This window comes from Trachurus japonicus, chromosome 22, assembly GCF_045865225.1.
Source record: "Trachurus japonicus isolate A0001 chromosome 22, Traja_1.0".
Classification (NCBI taxonomy): Eukaryota; Metazoa; Chordata; class Actinopteri; order Carangiformes; family Carangidae; genus Trachurus; species Trachurus japonicus.
The window spans coordinates 16,614,479-16,634,913 of NC_140928.1; the positions used below are offsets into that span (position 1 = coordinate 16,614,479).

The following is a 20,435-nucleotide window of genomic DNA, read 5'->3' on the forward strand; positions in this document are numbered from 1 at the left end:
TAGATAGATAGATAGATAGATAGATAGATAGATAGATAGATAGATAGATAGATAGATAGATAGATACATGTCTGTTGTTGTTGATATGGACCGCTTGTTGTGTCTGCAATAAAGATTAATAATAATAATGATAGATAGATAGATAGATAGATAGATAGATAGATAGATAGATAGATAGATAGATAGATAGATAGATAGATAGATAGATAGATAGATAGATAGATAGATAGATAGATAGATAGATAGATAGATAGATAGATAGATAGATAGATAGATAGTGTGGGTCACTCATGTCTCATCTATAACTGTTACTAAACACTTTCCTTCAGTTCCAAGAAGAACAGAAGAACATAATGCATGATGTTAAAGCAAAAAGTTCAGGTGAATAATGCACTACAATAGAGAGATAGATAGATAGATAGATAGATAGATAGATAGATAGATAGATAGATAGATAGATAGATAGATAGATAGATAGATAGATAGATAGAAAGATAGATAGATAGATAGATAGATAGATAGATAGATAGATAGATAGATAGATAGATAGATAGATAGATAGATGACTGGGTGCAACAGAAATCCAGACCTTTGTATTCACAATAAGTTAATTCAGATAAAGTTAAGATGTTGGTTTTCAACTACTGCATTAATGTTCATTTCCATATCTCCTTGACCTTGGTGTTTTTTGTGAGTGCTAATTTTAATGTGCCAAGCTGACAAGCGTCGAGCTTTAATTTTGAAAATACAAGAGCGGAAGTGACGCCATATCCGTCGGTTGTAGTTTTTTTTTTTTTTTTTTTTCTGGTAGCAGCTTGTTTACAAAAGCTACTTAAGTCATAAGGTCGGCGGTGTGCAGCTCATTCATTTATTCATTCATTCATCCATCCAGAAGCGATGGACTGTTGCCTTGTATCCGCGTTGTGGTGCTTTATACCACTTTATTTACTCGTTCATTTCTTGTGTTTCATTTTCGGGGATTCAGACTTCACCCTGTTGTGGGCAAGTGTGACAGGAAACAGGCCAGGTGAGTTCACTAAATTATTCTTACAAAGGAAATGTACCTGGTTTTGCCATTATGAACCGTTAATAACACATTAAACAACGATTAAACCATATTTAACTATTTCACCAAGGACTCGTGACAGCACATGAGCCTCCTCATATAACTCTCCAAACGTCACATCTCTATTTAAGAATAAAAATCAAACATTAGCCTATAATGTCACCACGTGCCATATTAAAGATTAACAAAGGTTTTCATTTCAAGGCCCATTGAGGTTAAGATAAGTTATTTTACTCAAGTAGTAGACTATTTCAACCACACACCCCAAAGGCACTTTATTTCTTTATTATTTTCTCATTTCTGTTCATTTTTGCTCATATAACATTGATTATGTATGCACTTTATCTCTTTTTTTTAATGTTTATTTGTTAGCCATTGAAATTTGTCTTGTTGTAATTTGTTATAGGGGTGGAACCTATGTACAAGCCAACCGGCTTCGTTCCCTCCTTGCACCATTGAAATTTGTGTGCTAAATAAATAAACTCTAAACTCTAAAGGTTGTGTAACAAATAGGGTGGACTGAGTATAGTTGGGACATGTGTACAGTTGAAACACCCTTAATATTAATATCTTGCCCGCGCTGCAAGGCTGGGCCACCATTTTTACTCAGCACATGCGTATTAGCATCCTCTTTGGTTGTGGGAAATTTGAAGAGTTTTAGCATCTCCAGTCCAAAGATATCAGCAAAAGTCTTTTTTATAGGGTAAGAATTTCACTTTACCATGTCCCTTCCACAACGAATAGCTTATTATCCTTTTGTGACCATCAAACATAACTTACATCATTGAAAACGTTATTTTGTGCCCTAAAAACTCACATATTTCATGCTATCATAGCATGTTAGGTCACTGCACAATCTAGAGAAATACACAAAGTGGTCAGCGGTTCTATTACATCACATCACTGTTAAGTTGTGCAGTGTAGGCTAACGATAACATGTTATAAGTCATAATAAGACCAAAAAAAACAAAGAAAATGGAGGAAAAAAAACTCATATTTGTGATACCTGAACAGTGTTATATTAATACTATTAATATTATAATTTTCTGTTATATAATAATATTTATATTAATAATACAATAATATTCCATTGTTTTGTTTTTTTATGAAGAGGAATACATTTATATTGAAATATCTTGTCAAATTGTCATATTTAAAAAAGTTTATTGCATTTACAATTGATGTTCAGTCATCATCAATGGGTGTCTCAACTGTACCATGGTAAAAATGCACCTCATGTTTATGATCTGATTGTGGAAAAAATAAACAAATAATAAATTATATTCTTCAATAATAACTTAGTAGACAAACAAATTAAACAGCATATGAAAAATCACTTATTTTCAGTGTATAGTTTTTTTTTGCAGTATCTGTTCAAAAATGGAAAATCAAAAAGTGTCTCAAACGTACTCGGTCTACCCTACAACCACCTGCATGCACAATAACAATCATATGAATGTATAAAAAGCAAAAGTAGGCTCCATATTGTACTATGTGTTTAAATATTAATCCAACAAGTGCTGTGAAAATGAATGTTGCGAAATAAACACAAAAATATTTTCCCCTGAAATTAAGGTGAAGAAAAAAACAAAGCAAATACTCAAAAGTGCCCTTGAGTCATAACCAGATAGAACAAATACGTAAAACATATATTACACTGAACACTACTACCCCACTACCAGATTTAAATAAATGTACCCAAAAATTACAGTAAATATAGTGTTTTAGTAAATGCCAAACACTTGTTGAAGACATCCATTTTTCCATTGTATTCAGGGGTCCCATTATGCCACAACAGAGTGACGGTACGACCTGTGTGATAAAAATGTATGTGTTTTTTTGTATTGAATGCTCACAGGTGTGGTTTGTGTTAACCAGAGAAGAAGCTCAGAGGACTGGTGGTGTGGGTCACAGGGGCCTCCAGTGGCATTGGAGAGGAGCTGGCCTACCAGTTGGCAAAGTGTGGGTCACGTCTCATCCTGTCTGCTCGGCGCGAGGATGAGCTGAATAGAGTGAAACGTCACTGTTTAGGTGAGAAAATGAACACGTTAAAGGGATAGTAGCATTTTTTTTAAAGTGGGGTTGTATGATCTACAAATAGCCCCTAAGTACTTTAATTGCAGTAGTAGACTCTCTGCACTCCTCCCGTTAGCAACGCCAGCCCATAGCCCTGCCCAGAGATTTACAACATACATTGTTGTGAATGGACCCAAAGAAAAGGCCTATTTTCACGGCCTAAAAGAGGTTTTACCTGGAAAAAAAATACACAGTTCCATTGTTCACTATAATATAATTTTTTCCAGCCCTTCGAAGTGCAGGAAAAACACAGTTTTTATTTGGACCTAACTAACTCACGTATCCCTCCGCCCAGGGTTAGCGCCCGCCGATCAGCAGTTGGTTAGGTCCAAATAAAAACTGTGTTTTTCCTGCACTTTGAAGGGCTGGAAAAAATTATATTATAGTGAACAATGGAACTGTGTATTTTTTTTTCAGGTAAAACCTCTTTTAGGCCGTGAAAATAGGCCGTTTCTTTGGGTCCATTCACAACAATGTATGTTGTAAATCTCTGGGCAGGGCTATGGGCTGGCGTTGCTAACGGGAGGAGTGCAGAGAGTCTTCTACTGCAATTAAAGTACTTAGGGGCTATTTGTAGATCATACAACCCCACTTAAAAAAATGCTACTATCCCTTTAAGTAAGGTCAGCTCTTCAACAACACCACAGTGTAACACACAGTCGTAACTCTGCTGTGACATTTAGCGATCTTCCTTTTCCTTTTGCAAGTTACCCTTTGCCCTCGAACCGACAATCAATTGTAAAGCGTGTTCAGTCAGTGCTTGACCTGAGTTTGTTTTATTCCCACTGAGACTTACGTACTCATACTGTTGTTCAGCTGAATTAATTTCACCATTTCTTCTTCAAGATTGCTCCGACCTCCAAGATGAAGATATTCTTGTTCTTCCACTTGATTTGCTTGAGCGGACATCGCATGAGGGAAAAACCAAAGCTGCAATCCAACACTTTGGACATGTGAGACATTTTTATCATTAGTTTCAATTAAAATAACAACATTTCTATTTCACTTTACTGTATTCTTCCCTTTTCATTATACTATGTGCATATGTAACTACTATAACCAAGCCAAAGGATTCAGCCTATTCATATAAGGAAGAATAAATCATATTCAAAACATGTGGTTTTACTTTTTACATACCTTTTCAGATTGATGTCCTTGTTAACAATGGCGGTCGCAGCCAGCGCTCTCTGTGCGTGGAGACCAGTGTTGATGTTTACCAAGCCTTGATGGAGCTCAACTTCCTGGGCACGGTCTCCATCACCAAGCAGGTCTTACCTCACATGACGCAGCGAGGAAGTGGGAGCATTGTGACTGTGAGCAGCGTGGTCGGCATCACTGGGGCGCCCCTGTCCACAGGATACTCTGCCAGCAAACATGCTCTGCAGGTGAGGGAAATACACACTACAACTGATGTGATTTACTTAATGGAGAGAGTTGTGCATAGATAGTGTATTGTGTCGGGGCTTTAGCTGTGTTACATCGGGATTTACTGTATGTTACCTGCAGTATATGTGCCCCTCTGCTTCACATTTATGCACTGCTCTACTCTTCTTTCAAGTTTCCTCGTATTCAATTTGTTATTTGTTCTCATTTTACATCAAAGTCTTTTATTGTACAGGGTATCCGTGGGGTCTTGAAAAGTATTAAAAGGTGATAAATCAATTTTGGGAAAATCAAGACCCTTAAAAAGTATTAAAAAGTCTTTTCACGACTTTATAAAGTCTTAGATATTGAAGGTATTTTTTCTGAATTAGCTGTCCAAGAGTTTGAGTTGTAAAAAACATTGCGGAAGTGTGTGAATTTATTTGTTTTATTAAAAAACAAAGATGAACCGGTTCATGAAAAAGAAAAGAAGATTGTTGTTTTTGTTTTTTTGAGAGTTGAGCAATGTTTTTTTTGATAAACTTTGCCTTTGATTTATTATCCCAGCCTTTTTTTTTATTCTGTTGTATCATAGTGGTCTTCATCACAAAAACTAAAACTGTTCAGTTAAAAGTGTCACTGATGTAAATGGTTACAGCTTGAAGCGGCGGTGAGGTATTAAAAAATGTTGAGATGGTCTTGAAAAAGTCGTAAAAAGGTATTAAAATTAACTTCAAGATTCCTGTATATACCCTGATTGTAGATCAGAGGTGTCAAACTAATTTTAGTTCGAGGGCCAAATTAAGTGCAATGTGATCTCAAGTGGGCCGAACTGGTAAAATAATAGCATAATATCCTATAAATAATAAGAACTCTAAACTTTTCTCTTTGTTTTAGTGCAAAGAAGCGCATTATTAAGATGTCTACATTAAAGAACTATCCTATTACAAAACATATTATGACCAACCTGAAATTTCTTGAGAAAAATACATGCAATTTCAACAACATAATGCCTCTTCTGTCTTCTATGTAATTTTAAAATCTGGTAAATTCATCCCGCGGGCCGGATTGGACCCTCTGGCGGGGCCACATGTTTGACACCCCTGGGCCTGTAGATCAATAATTCCACCCATTTTTATGTCCTTTCATGGGAAGCACTTCCTGTGTGTCATTTGTCTGTTTTCCTAGGTGCTATACAAATTATTTTTTATTATCCTCAGGGTTTCTTTAATTCCCTTCGAACTGAGCTGACCGACTATCCAAACATACTCATCAGCACAGTGTGTCCGGGGCCTGTGCAGTCACAGATCGTCCACAACGCCTTCACAGAGGAGCTGAACAAGGTGACGTTTTTTCATGTGTTAACACGAAAGCTTCTGTATGTTACCGGGATTTGATATTCAATACGTCGTGGAATGACAGTATTTCAGTATTTGGTGTCAGTAACCTTTTCTTTTCTTCCATTACCTAAGCCTGTGGCCGCAGCTGGTAACCAGGAACACAAGATGCCAACAAGTCGCTGTGTGCGTTTAATGCTGGTGGGAATTGCCAACGGTGTCAAGGAAATGTGGATCGCGCAGCAGCCCTTCCTTCTGTTTTACTACGCCTGGCAGTACATGCCTACATTTGCCTGGTTCATCACAAATGTGCTGGGGAGGAAAAGGGTGCAGAACTTCAAAGCTGGTCTGGTAGGTATACGATAATGTCCAAACTGTAAAATGGATTTTTATATTGTTTGAGTGGCTGAAAAAACACTTTTTTATACTATTTTATCAACTATTTCTCAATTTTTTAAAACCATTTCTTGCAAGTTGGATGTTTTGTTTTGTTTGTTGGGAGTCACATGAGTCACTCAACTCATCCACTTAAAGGTATCACCAACACAGGTCATGTAGGAGATTCGGCTCAATGCTAACAGTCATAGGAAGAAATTAATTCAGCCAACACACATAATGGGGAACTTCAGTTGGGGATGTACCATGGATTTGGAGGACCTTGAAAATCATTTCCCCATACTGCAGCTATGTACACCTGGTCAAAGCCAGGTGAAAGGGCGGTTTACTCGTAGCTCACCATAAAGAGACATGTTTGTGTCGTCTATATGCTCAGTGTTGCTGCTGCGCTCTGACGTTGACCTTGCTCCATTTGAACTGGGATTCTCACTGTGAATGGACCCAAAGTACTTGAATAAAGCCGAACGTGCCAGACACAAAGCAGAGCTGTCTCTTAACAGCTGGGGGGGCCTCAGCTGTTGCTGACCTTGCTTGAGTCTAACAAGAAGACGGTGGCCAGGGTATGACAGTGAGCATGACTACTTCCCGGCGGTGCTGACTGACTGACTGACTAGTGTGTCTGGTGGCCTCTGCTGGACAGTGATGGCTGAGGGCCATGCAGAAAGGTCATGTTCCGACTGGCCAGACATCAGAGCGTCACATGCTTGTGCTTCAGTCGGGTCTGTGGTGTATTCTTTTGAGAAGAGTCCACGCAAGTTAATATTAAACAGTATAATGTTAAACAGTATTCCTGACCAGTGACGCCAATGCAGTTAAAGTAATCTCAGGTCATACCTGCAAAAAAACACACAATTACCCCAGATTTACAGATGACACCAGGTTCAGTATCAGTGCTAACAGTTGGCCTTTTCTTTTGCAGGATGCAGACTCTGCGTACTTCACCAAGCCAAAGACCTCCTGAAAGTCTCATCCAGAAAAGATACCGTTTCATTGCATTCCTAAGGTCCGACCTGAATTTTGGAAAAATAAGTTTTCCTGCAAAATCTTTACCTTCATTTAGAAGGGAAATAAATTAAAGCACACAACTGCTTTGAAAGCTTGGAGCACAGTTCCCAATGCATGGCCACATGTCTGACAAACATGGATATGTTTATTTTGCTCTTCTTTAATCTATAATCTCAAAATTTAACTCTAATATATGTGTATTTTTAACAAGCATTTTAAGATTATGTGAACTTCTGGTACAAGGCTTTTATTAATTTCTTTCATAAGGGCAAATAACTACATGTAAGACTTGCACTAACCTTTTGAATGGCTAATAAAACTTTGTTTGGATCAGTCTTCTGTCCTGGTAAGTTTGTTCAGTGAAACATAACAGAATTGCTTCTGCCAAACTATTTTATTATAAGTATATACAGTTACACATATAAAAATCAACAATATGTACAAGAGACTCTGGACATTATCGTTTCACTCTTTGTTCTAAATTGTAAACAAGTGAATTGTAAACAAAACAATAGCACTAACACCTTACACATACAGCAAGACTTACCCAAGGCACATCCTTGATATCTTCACCAAAACATTAAAAGTCTTGTCCCTTTTTTATGGACGTGGAGGAGAAATAACCTGAAAATTGTGAAATCTAAAAAGTACAATAAAATCAGAGGTATTCGGCAGGTGACAGCAAAAGGTGAGGTGGGCAAATGTTTGTTTGTTTTTTCTTTCTAAGCACAATCATTAATGTGATGCCACTGCTTCTTCCTCTGTGGTGCAGGAAACAAAGCACCAAGACACGAGTTAAATTAATGTTGAAAAACAACGTAGGTTTCCATTCAGACATCATCACTCTGAATTCACGAGTCAACAGCTTCGAAGGTAAAACTCCAACCGTCCGGAGCTTTCTCTTTATTTTTGCTATAGTCTCCACATCATTTTCCTAATAACCATTTGCTTTGGAAGAGGACTGTGTGCTGTAGGAGTACCGACTGAATGGCAACCTCTTAAGAGCTTCTCCTTGTGTTCAGAGGCAGGGGAAGTGAAGGGGGGCTGAGGAGTAAATGGGGTATCCTAGAGGGGGATCGGCTGCCTGGACAGTTAAGTTTCTCAGCATGAAGGGGTGAGCCTGGATGCTGTAGCGCTCCTCGTCGTCGTTGGTAGCGTACAGGAGCTCCCAGGAGAGGTTCGCCCACTGGCCTCGGACCCCCTCTCCATTCAGACGGCCCATCTGCACCAGCTGCTCCTGCAGGGACAGGACTCGCCCCGTGTACGTTCCCTGTGGACAAGAGCAGTCGGTCATACGGATGTAAGAACGTATATTTCACTGAGATTGGCTATATTATAACCAATCTCAATTTTCTGGACTGGATGAGAATAATCGGTAGGCAAGATGCTCGGCAGATGTTCATTTTGACATTATGTAGCATGGACAGAATGTGAACAAGGACCGGTGTGTGTGATTACCATAGCGAGGTCGTGTCCTAGAGAGAACAGGAAAGGTTTCTCCTGAAGGACGCTGTCATGCCAGCCTTTTTCTGTCACCAGTCCTATGTACCAGTCACTTTCATATTCCTCCAAGGTGCTGAACAGCTCCTCAGGGGACTCCATGGGCCCCAGGCTGGCTTGATCAAACAACAGCTTGAAACTGAACCTGAAAACAAACCAAACCATAGAGGCTTTAATTCAATTAAATATATTTTTCTGGCATAAACAAGCTCTGGTGATCAGAACAACTAAAACCTGGAAACTAATGGTAAATTTTACCTGAAAGCCCGGAGAGCAAGCTGGTAAAGTTCTTTACTGGAGGAGAGCCAGTCGAGTCCTTCCGTCCACGGTACGTCTCCGCAGTAGAGCCTGTAGACGTAACTGGGGCTGGTGAAGGCGGACTCTGCTCCCAGTGAGATGAGACATGAAAGTGCGACCTGAGCGTGCAGTTCTTTCAAAGCTTCGTCCTCCTTCAGGGCTTTGGTCATGTCCTCTGAGGTCTCGCCCTGCACAGTGGGCCCAAAGCGCCCCAAGGTGAACCGAAACCAGTCCTCGGGAAACAAAGGCCTGAGCTGCAGCAGGCGGGATGAGAGCAACGGTGACGTCCTCCACCCTGTCGGCAGGTTGAAAACCTCTGACTGAGGGCAGCTGAAGTTCAAATGAGGGACAGAGCCAGGACTCTCCCTGAAGACCTCTGGGGTTCGACCTTTATCTACTGCTGGCATCCCCATCCCGATGCCCAGTCCCAGAGGCTGCAGGGGCTGCAGAGCAGAGAGGGCCATGTTTTCAAAAAGACTGTCCATCTCCACGGAGCCTGGTAGAGAAGCCCCCGTCTGCATCGCCATGAGTCCAGGCTGGACCTCTGCGGTCACTAACGCCACTGTCCTCCTGGCCGGCTGAGGTCCAAATAGGTCGTCCTCGTCCGACCAATCGCCAAAGGAGGTCATGCTGGAGCTGTCCTGTCTAAACCTGAGAGAAGACACGTTGGACTCCACCACGACGGCCTCGGGCGGCTGAGTGCAGGTGGTCTGGGCCAACTGGGAAGACTGGGACTTCCTGCCTCCGACCCCCGGCCCCTCGTCGCTACTCCACAGGAACCCTTTGTGCTTCTGAACACAGTATCGCAGGAGCAACCAGACCAGCGCTTTGAGAAAGTCATCCTGAAGTTTCCTCAAGTTGTCGTGAGAGTCGATGATGCCAGAGAGAACATTTCGGGCATCGGAGTAGACGCGAACCGCGAGGGCAGCACAGGGGGTGAGGGCGTTGCCCCAATGCAGGTTGAAGCCCTGGGTGAAGCCGAGCCGCTCGGGGCGCTCGAAGGCGGCCTCGAACACCTCGTCCACCCTCCGCGCCTCCACTGTGTGGCAAGACGTCTCCTGCAGCTCCAGACCCTGTAACAAAACCACACACCATTATCTAATCTTGTTGTACTGTACATCTTGATGCAGCGCTCCTTAATAGCCGAACATATAGATGCAGTACCTTAATGTTGACTGTACAGTAGCCATAACCTCTCTCCAGGATCATTATCCAAACCATACGGTCCTGAAAGCGGCCCAGAAAATGAGAGCCTGGGGCTAGAGAACCTAGAAAGAAGGAGAAAATATACCAAATGATCAGCCATCCGTGTATTTAACATGTTGGAGATGTGATTTGTAAATTGAGGGCAATGAAGAAGAGAACACACAATATATACATCATGCAACACATAGGGAGACTTGGCGCGCATCCCTTTCATTTTGCATCAGCTGTGCGTCCCTCTGCTGACTATGTGGATAACATGGCTAGTGGATGAGCTGCAGGGAGACGTGTACCATCACAGTAGTACAGGAAGGTCATGATACTATTTTAACTGGCTGACTGCACAGAGATCTAAATATTAAATCTCTTCTTGGCCTTAGCTTTCCATTAGTCTCTAAAAATTCACTCCTTTTTATACGGAGGCAGAAGACAGCCGCCAGACGTTTACTTCAACACAGATGAGCAGCAGTGGCAAGGTGATGGAGGCTTTTGTTTTAAGTTGACTAGTGCTTGCTCTGCTCAAGGATAATGTCATGTCCCATAACTGCATCTCAGAATAGACCCATCCGCTTCCTCGAGATGGGAATTGACACGCTGGGCAGATTTTCTTTCCTGCTCACTGCTCCCCAGCCCCCCAGTGTAAGTAAAGCAAAAGAACATTACAAACAGCCATCGTTAGGCTGCGAGTATCAACTTAACAAGTGCAGATTCTGAATTATACAACACAGCTATAGAATCCCCACGTGCGCACGGATAAAAAAAAAAAAAGGAAAACTGAGTGATGACATTACCTCAACGGTTTTATTCAGTTTTGAATCATCAGTCCATAAATAATGATTCTCTACTTGCACTGTGTTTTTCTCTTTGCCCCCTCCTGATCGAGCACAGAACAAAATCCTAGCAGCAGCTACGTTTGACCTAAGAGTATTACGCGGTTAATGGTGTGGAAACATTTGGATGTAATGAATACAGATCAGAGCTTTTTTTTTTTTTGGGTCACTTCACAGGAAGCTCAACTGGATCATGCGAGCTCACATTACTGCCAGCAACTCCACAGAGCTGCTCACAACAACATTCCTCCTACTATTAAACCATATGAGGTGATGCTTCAGTGCTCTATGATCTGCATACAGTCCCTACTTGACCCACGGGAAGGTTCAGCCGCTGCAATCATTGTACAAGTCAAAACACATTAAGGTACAAAAAGAACTAGTGTGTAAAAAATTTAAGCCACACCGAATAATTTTACATCTAGTTCTGATACTTTTGCCTTATTAAATTAATGGGACAATCAATCACAAAATGCTCAATTCCAAATATTTTGATCATGAATAATTCTAGATCTAGTAATTTTGTGACAATAGTTATTAATTGATTCAAACCAATTTTTTTTTTTTATTGAATCAATCACATTAAATCTGAAGTGTGTGCTTTCAATGGCCACAATAATTAAATATTCAGAGAGAGTTACAGCTTTTATAAATGCTGAAATCGTGCGCTCTGTTTTCTGGTACAGTAACATTTGAGACGGATTAAAAAGGGAAAACACCACAGACAGACAGAGGAGATATCAAGCATGCACAACTAACCCAGTGACCCTCTTGCAAAGGCCATCCTCAGAGCTGAGGCCAGACTTCCACTCATCTGCTGGTAAAAGATGGAGTCTGGGCAGGGACAGGCGGTACCCACGGGCCCCGGCCAACTGCGCTGAGGCCTGGGGAACCCTACCAAGAAGATGGGCAGGGTGAAGAGGGGCAGCAGAGGGGCAGAGAGCAGGGCAGAGAGGGTCACTACCGCCAGAAGCAGCGGGCACAGAGAGGCGTTCACAGCCAACAGAGTTCCAGCCGACTGACGACGCTGCTTCTTCTCTGTCCAAGATGTCACCAACACAGTCAGGGTGAACTTTAGCTTGGCCAGGAACTGGGTCAGTCTGTCGATCAGGAGGCCCACCTGGACCAGAGACACAGAGGCAAACATCACAAACACTAACCTACTGAACCACCAGCAGCTCTAATCACCAGTGTAGCATAAAATATGTTTGATTGATTTGTGCTTCACTACTTTATTTTGTGTAATTTTAGTCATGTTTTCATTTTTCAGTTAGCTTTTCAGTAATGATTATGCGCTCGCTAAAACACATTTCAATACAATTAAATCCTTAAAATACAATCAGTCAACATTTACTTTGATAACTAACACCGCATTTATTCATTTTTTCATTATGACTACCCTAAAATGTTGCAATATTTTGGAAAAAGGGAGAAAGGTGCTATTAGTATCCACAATGTCGATATTCCATATTTATGTTTTGAAAGGATTGTGGTATAGATGTGGAACACAAAGACTGTTTATGTGATGTAACAAGTGTTATACAATATAAGGGGTCAGATGAGGCTGATCTCACCAATAGAAGCTGAACTCCTGTTCCCAGGCTGTCCCACCCTGGCAGCATATTGTTCCCAGCTGCAAGCCGCACCAAGACCACCACTACCATTTGAAGAAGAGCGTCCTCTGAGCTCTGCCACACCTGCACCGAGAAAACACGACAGGCACAAATCTCAAGTGAACCGCACTCAGGAGGAATCAATAACAGTTAATTTCAAAGGAATAAAAAATAAATTGTTGAGTGCACATTCTCAATTGTCACATTTGTTGGTTTTGTTAAGCACCTCTTATTTGAGGTGTCTCCATTAAAACCTGCCTGGAGTCACTTTAACAAGAATGTCTTTATTGTAGTATTTTCTACATGCTATATTCATATTGATACTTAAGAATGAGTGTGTACATACCACTCTGAAGGCTCGTGTGAATCCCACGCTGAGGGAAGCTCTGTGGAGCAGTTGCAGGGATTTGTCCATAGACAGGAAAGCGATCATGGCAAATGGAGACACTATAAAGTGAAGCACAGAGTAGGTACTGGATCAAAACACTTTCAGAGGACTGGTATTCCCACGCTTAGGAAACCTGTAAAGATTACACTAAAGCAGACTTATTAAATTATAACTATTATAACAAGCTCACCAAGATTAAGCAGGACTCTTCTGATTGCTGCAGCAATGTATAATCCTCTATTCCTCTTCTTGAAAGTTTGCACATTGGACATCCCTTTAGGGTAGAGGGGATTGAGGAACACGCCTCCAAACACATAGGCTCCCTGGATCTCTCTGAGAGCCCAGCAGAGGCAGAAAAGTACGAGGAGTAGGTAGCTGACGGGAGCCTGGGGTCCTGTAACCAAGCTCTGAGACTGAGCTGATCCAAGGAAGTGATGCAACAGCCCTGCCTCGGCCGTCCCCACCAGCAGCAGGCTCAAATACAGCAGTAGTTCCCTGCAGCCCAGATTCCAGCCAAAAGTACTGGGAGGAGGAGGCGGCGACCCCCCTCTGTGAAATCCACGATTCCCAAAGGCCGCCCTGGGGCCTCTGCAGAGCGTGCTGACCTGGCTGAGGTCCAGGCTCAGCAGAAATCCCATCGAGATGGAGAACAGAACCACACCCAGTGTTGATGGGATGAAGTAATTACACATAGCTACGCCGGCGGATATGCCAAACATCAACAGCAGCCTGTGGAACAGCATACACACAGAGAAGTCAGGACGGAGATGATACAGAGATGACTGCCACACTGGTGACTTCTGTAGGACTATTACTGTTTGATCAGAACTGGTTCAACACATCACATGAACAGAACACAAAAAATACATTTTGGTTTGCTGAAGCTGGTGTGAGACAAACATACAATTACATTGAGATGTGCAGTTATTTTAAAGCAGAAGTAAGTGATACATTTGTGTTAATATAAGTCTTAAATAGTTATATCTTCCGACAGCAATCACTTACATAGAGTGTTTGGTCTGAAACACGGGTCTGTCAGTCACTCTGCTCTGCTCTGAGCCGAAGAGAAAACATTTATCGTATCCTACAGTTTTTATCCAATGAGGAGAGAGAACGGCATGAAGGGCTGTGTGTGCAGCCAAGGAACGCCGTGAATGTGGTGACGTAGGGACGAGGACTGTTATGGTGCGTTCAAGGAAACTCGTATTTTTCCGACCGTGAAGTGGTACCAGTTCGATCTGGTACGAGTTCACCGGTCGGAAGTTACGAGTGGCCGTTATAGTGACTTTCACCGGTAAAACAGGTCGGAAAAACACGAGTGGGTTGCCTGAAACGCTACAAAGTCGTAAGTTGTGACTTGAAGCTGTAATTTACGATTTCAAAAGCCTGCCTGGAACGCAGCATTAGCGAAAACGACCGGACCACTTACTTCTGCTTTAATATCTATCATATTTTAAATTACACTTCAAAATTCAAACAAAAAACATTAAAAAAAATCAATTCAGCATTACAGGTCTAGTACCAGAATTTAATTTTTCAGTGGAAATCTGGTAATAACAGTTCAAAGCTCAAAGTGTTTTGTCCTTGTGTGTACCTGAGGTTGCTAGACATGGGCGAGCCACCTAAACCAAACACAAGAGCCTGCTCCATCCCCCAGAGGAGCAGGGCATCCAGGGGAGGCAGTATGCCTAGAGCCCACAGCAGAGGTAGGAAGAGGAACAGCACATGGAGAACCTGGCTGGCCAGTTGGAGCTCAGGGACAGGGCCTGAAAACCTAAAAAAAAAAACCCAGCAAGCTTTGTTACGACAGCGAGAGAGAAGCATTTTATAAGTTAAACAAATGTCTGTGTGTGATGGTTTGCCCACCTATCAGCCAAGTCCACGGTGATGAAAATAAAAATGTAGAGGGGCCGGGTGAGTGGGGTGATTTCATAAGTGTCCTGTGCCTGGAAAGTGGCCGTCTCAGTGGCCGTGTTTACAATGAGGGAATACTCGGCGATACATAGTGTCACCCAGCTCAGGACGAAGACCACCATGGACACGCCGATGCTGCCGTAGAGAGCAGTCAGCCTGCCGAGGAACACGTACCACGTTCCAAATCCGCAGAGCACCCCGGCTAGTACTGTATGCACCACCACGTTCAGCCCAAACCTCTTCCCGGGAGCGATGAATCGGACGGTCTCTGGGCTGACGCAGTGGGTGAATTCCACTTCCTCTTCATCAACCAGGATGTTGGGCACGCCAAATCTCTCCACCGTGCCGCTCCTTCGAGCAGCGTACAACGCCAGGGCCTGGACGCCGGCGGCAGCCCCGAACATGAGCAGACCAGAGAGCACTGCTGCGTGGAGCTCCTGAAGCAGCTGCAACTGGCACAGCAGAGTACCGATACCCCCAAAAAGCCATGGTGTCAGGAACAAGACCGCCTGGTTGACGTAGACATACGGTGGGGCACAGTAGCCCAACTTGAAGCGTGGACCCCCTAACACCGTCTGGGGGAATCGCTTCCAGAAAAACTCCTGCTTGGACTCATTAAGAAGGGGCACATCTGGCCCCATTCTGACCATTCCTAAAGGGGTGGACGGTCATCTCCACGCAGCTGACGGAGCGTCTCCATTCATCGTCCCAGACACAACACAGCCGTCTGCAATGAAGCACACCTTCAATTAGACAACAATGGAGTCTGTGAATAGCCAAACCAAACACAGTTACAGATGATGAACTAATATAACACACTGTCAATGCCATATTATATAGCACCAGCCCCAGTTGTTGTCTTTCATGTAACCACATAAAAAATTGAAGTTCAGTCTGCACTGTCTCACTAGTACAACTTTTATACTGCAGAATAATGTCAACTGTTTCCTGTAATTGGATGGTTTTATATTTACTGAGGACTTTAAAGCCGGAACAGACATTTCTGAAAAGCCTAAACCTTTGACACTTTTGTTGTTGTTTTGACTAATCACTGGTGTGAACATATTGGATGTTAAAAGATAACAAACGTGTCTTTATTGGAGCATCCCTGATATTCTCACTTAGTGCAGACTGTTGTCAACACACTGACCATTTAATGATAAGTTTTAAAGACGGAAAATTGCACTGTGGATCAGTATTTTTTTAAAGATTCAAACAGAAACAAGTCAGGAGCATCGGCTGCTGCTGCTGCGTTGCCATGAAAACACAACAGAGAAGCAGCAGCTTGTGATGCGCTAACGTGAGGCAACCTGTCAAAGCTAACAGTCCCACATTTAGAGTCTCATGTGATACAAATAACAAGCAAGATAAGGAAAAGTAAATTATCCTCTGAGCAGAGACTGACAGTCAGGTCTGGTGTTTTTTACCTCACCTAGCCCTGTTGGTGTTAGCTAGCAATGCTTTTCCACCAAGTCTTTTCAACTGGGCTGACCGTTAGCCTGCTATTTCTAACAGGTAAATAACAGCGTGTTGACCAACTTTCAGTGACACTGGCGCGAAAAAAACTTACCGTCAACAGAAGAATAACCAACCGCAGCTACGCGTTGTGTAATATTTGACGATATTGGTCGTTTTGTGATGAAAAAAGGCGGAAATCGCACAGCTCTAGCGTTAGCTGCTAGCTTGCTGTTAGAAAAAGCCAAGCAACATCGGGCATGATACACAGACGGATTCTGACCAATGGGAGCGGAGACGAGAGGAGAGCGAGGCTTCTGATTGGCCGGTGTCAAATAAGCCCCGCCTCCTACACGTTCAACACCGACACGCACACACACATTATTAATGATACAAAAGGAAACAACACAAGCCCATGTTTGTTGTATTTATGGGATGTGGGGGTGCAGTTAAACACTGTTGCGTTACAGAAATACTCACAAAGCACAATGAAAAAAGAAAACTAGTTTGACCATAAAGAAAAAAAAATCTAATTGTGGAATCACAAAAATCAGGATAATGATTAATTACTATCCAGCCTTAATTCATACAAATTAATATAAATTAGATTGTGATTGTTGGTCTTTGTTTGACTGGGTAGGCTACTATATTTAATCTTACCAGTTTTAACTGTATTAGCCTATATGCAAACCAAGGATTCAAATTTGCTCTACTTTGTGAACAATGAAAAGACCATCACCCTTTACAGTTATAATTACATCAAATGACGCATCGCAGGGGGTTGTTTACCCTCCTTTTCTCAAATTATTTTTCTTGGCACTTGCCAGTATCTTTAAATCCTGAAACTAATGCGCTTAGTCGTCCCCAAAACTGGCATAGGATTAGGAATATGAATATTACATATTAAATCCTTGTTATCATGTTCTTAATACAAAAAGAGCAAATCCTACAAGTACTTTATTATTTCAATATAATGAAAGTGATTGTGCTTAAGTGTCTGCCTCTCCAAAATATTGATTTACTTGGGAAGGGGGCAAAAAGGAGGATCATGAAATGATCAACTAAAAAGGCCACAATATCAACACAAAGAAAGATAACAGTCTGGAGCAAAGGAGATTAAATTTGTTGTTATTCTTCACTGGGGCTGGGGGGATAAGGGTGGGCAGGAGGTTGTGTTTCCTTGTAATCTTGAAAAAGCAATTTCTGCGGCGTGTAGGACACAATAAATCATAACAAGAGAAAAGCCTGTCAATCAGGACAACATGTATTGCACCCTGTAATCCCCCCATAGCACCACTTATTTAAAATCATTGCTCCACTTTTGTTACAGCTGTCTGATGAAGAATATCTACTTGAAATAAGACGTAAGAGTCATTAACCAAGAAACACAAATGCAAAAAAGGCTGATACCAAATTGGCCTGTGCACAAAAGGCAGACCATCTGACGGTCCTCTGAAAATTGATTCCCGTTAAAATTTACAAGAAAATTGGGTATTTGTCTGTTGTTTTGTGATTGCGTTACCCTGTGTTTGCTATTTTAACCAAGCAACATACTTTGTGTGATTGAAATAATGTGATAAATGACACACAAGTTCAATAATGTGATAAATCACACGCAAGTCCAGAAATGAATAGCAGTTAAGATTTAATGCCTCTGCGGAGCGTGCTCTCACGAAAATGTTTACACAAAATAAAAGCTTTTTCCTTTCCATTCTAATTGTCACTCTCACTCCATTCTTTTATCTGTATTTTCACTCCCTCTCCATTCACTCTTTATTCTAGGGAACCTCACAGGAAACAAATTACAGGGAAATGACAAGCAACAACGATAACTCAATGACAGATTTCAAGAGAGGCAATATGGCAAGATTGTTTTTGAATAGAGGATGTATTTGTCGGGATGAAAAGTGAACTTGGGATATAATGTGTACCTTTAGAAAGAAAATAATTTATATTTTGATGATGGCCAGTGGTTGGCTGCCATCAGCAGTCAAATGTGGGGAGGACATTTCATTTGACAACATCACTTCTAAGTCAAGCGATGATGTTGCTGTAATTGTAAGCTCTACTTGAAGCACTTCCAAAGTTAATACAAGCTGGTAAATGTGTAATCCATGTGGAGTCTAATGGCGTTCATGCATTGCATACTGTGCATAATGCTTCGATTAACACTGCACAAGATGCTGCGTTATCTCTCGGCATCAAATATCAATCAGTGTCCTCATCCCTCTCACTTCACCCCCTACATCAACCCCCAACACTGGAACCTGAGTAGATAGCAGTGAAAACATGGTCCATTCAGCAATTATTCACAGAGTCTTGGACTAATGGCGCTCTGAATGCACAGACACAGCAAATGTAGGGAGTTAGTGGACCAGCAATAATGGCCCCATACAGAGCATGTGTTTTTCAGTGTGCATGTGTGTTGGTGGAGACGGGGAGGAGGGAGAAGGGGGGGCGCCGCATCATCATCTATAACTGATTCACAACAAGGACAAACATGTCAAATTATGAATCCAGAATACAACTGTGGAGACCAACTCACTTCTCCTCTGCATCCCTTTCTCCGTCTGTCTCTCTTTCTCCCTCCCACCGCAGCCGGGCTCCATATCAGGCAGATGAAAACATAACCTGTCACATTCCATCCCATTAAACCAGCTACGAACCATGTGGTCTACTCACATGGAGGAGCAGGGAGGGAGAGAGAGAGAGAGAGAGAGAGAGAGACAGAGCAGTGCATCTGGGTTCACTCAGAACTTATGAATTATTCACAATCTTTATGCTAATGTCATTTTAATGTTGAAAATACTGACAGATATGCAAAGAGAAACATACTGTATGAAGTGGTATATGTTCACTATAAGCTTACACCACACACAGACAACACAATTGCATTAGAAACAGTTATACTTAACATGTCCATACTGCACATCCTGTACACAAATAACAAAAATATGTAATTATCCTTTGCAATACCAAATGCATTAGAGTACTCACACTGAGCCCCCAAATCTGTGCATTAGAGTTTCTTTTTTTTTTTTTTTTTAAGTGTCCATCAGCTGCCATTTGATGTCAGCCAGAGCACGGTAATGACAGTGCACTCACTTGCACAGTCATTAGCCCCGCTTAATGCTGGGAATTAACACAAATTAAGTGAAGTTAAGTACATGCATTAGAGGAGCTTGTTTGGGGAGAGCTTTTCACTTTTGCTGCCTAGAGCCTGGCTGTTGCCTGGCATGTTCAGCAAAGGCATATGCCGGCATCAAACACAAATCTGAAGCATACACACGTATTCCCCTCTCCAACTGATAAATTACTACCTACAGTACAGGGCAGGTGGTAAATTCACAGTGGAGGGATTAGCAGCATTGTAAAGAGAGCGCTAATGGATCTCTAAGGACACCTAGTGGTCACGCCGACGCCACAAATGCATAAAGCAAACGCATCAACTCTGAAGCTGAAGTTGATGGGAAGGAAAATTGGAAAAATGTTTTTGCTTTTGCTGACGTTCATTTGGAGTTGAGAACAAAGGCCATATCTTCAGAGCATCAAAACCAGGTCTCAACCTGTACATCTTTTCTAAATTAAGAATATGTGTTATGAGAAAGTGTAAAGCAATAATTTGTCTTTATAAGACATTGCACAGACATATAACATCATAATATTCATGCATAGATGCACACTATCTAAACCTTTTCAAATGAAGGTTTTTATCATACATTTGTCAGTATGTAGGTCCCAGAATCTAACCGTTTCATATCACATAATATCGCCTATATCCTCCACATTTAAGGCTTAGACTGGGTTTTTAGTTAACTACAGCACTACTAGGCTAAACTGACATGAAAACAGGGAGGATTACATTCTCATGTTCAGTTGAAATAATATCATAAATATCGAGTGGAGTAGGTTCATTTCCAGCTACAACAGACCACACGAGATTTGCCTATTAGAGGCGAAAACTACGGTGAGCTTTCTGAAAAGAGGCTAACA

The 20,435-nt window shown here is 41.8% G+C and overlaps 2 protein-coding genes across 2 annotated transcripts; one reads left to right on the forward strand and one right to left on the reverse strand.

The window, feature by feature from the left end:
- Positions 1–769: 769 nt before the first annotated feature.
- dhrs7 (dehydrogenase/reductase (SDR family) member 7) lies at positions 770–7,575 on the forward strand. The gene is made up of 7 exons (XM_085767090.1): positions 770–1,027; positions 2,945–3,097; positions 3,989–4,095; positions 4,288–4,527; positions 5,725–5,847; positions 5,977–6,192; positions 7,157–7,575. The coding sequence occupies exons 1-7, from the start codon at positions 898–900 to the stop codon at positions 7,196–7,198; spliced, it is 1,011 nt and encodes a 336-aa protein (XP_085623216.1). The 5' UTR covers positions 770–897; the 3' UTR covers positions 7,199–7,575.
- A 46-nt stretch (positions 7,576–7,621) lies between these two features.
- Positions 7,622–16,729, reverse strand: pcnx4 (pecanex 4). The gene is made up of 11 exons (XM_085767089.1): positions 16,558–16,729; positions 14,940–15,714; positions 14,668–14,847; positions 13,264–13,802; positions 13,032–13,132; positions 12,647–12,769; positions 11,832–12,192; positions 10,204–10,307; positions 9,001–10,112; positions 8,701–8,887; positions 7,622–8,512 (listed from the first exon to the last, which is right to left on the reverse strand). Exons 2-11 carry the CDS (start codon positions 15,635–15,637, stop codon positions 8,261–8,263), a joined length of 3,657 nt encoding a protein of 1,218 aa, XP_085623215.1. The 5' UTR covers positions 15,638–15,714; positions 16,558–16,729; the 3' UTR covers positions 7,622–8,260.
- Positions 16,730–20,435: the final 3,706 nt, after the last annotated feature.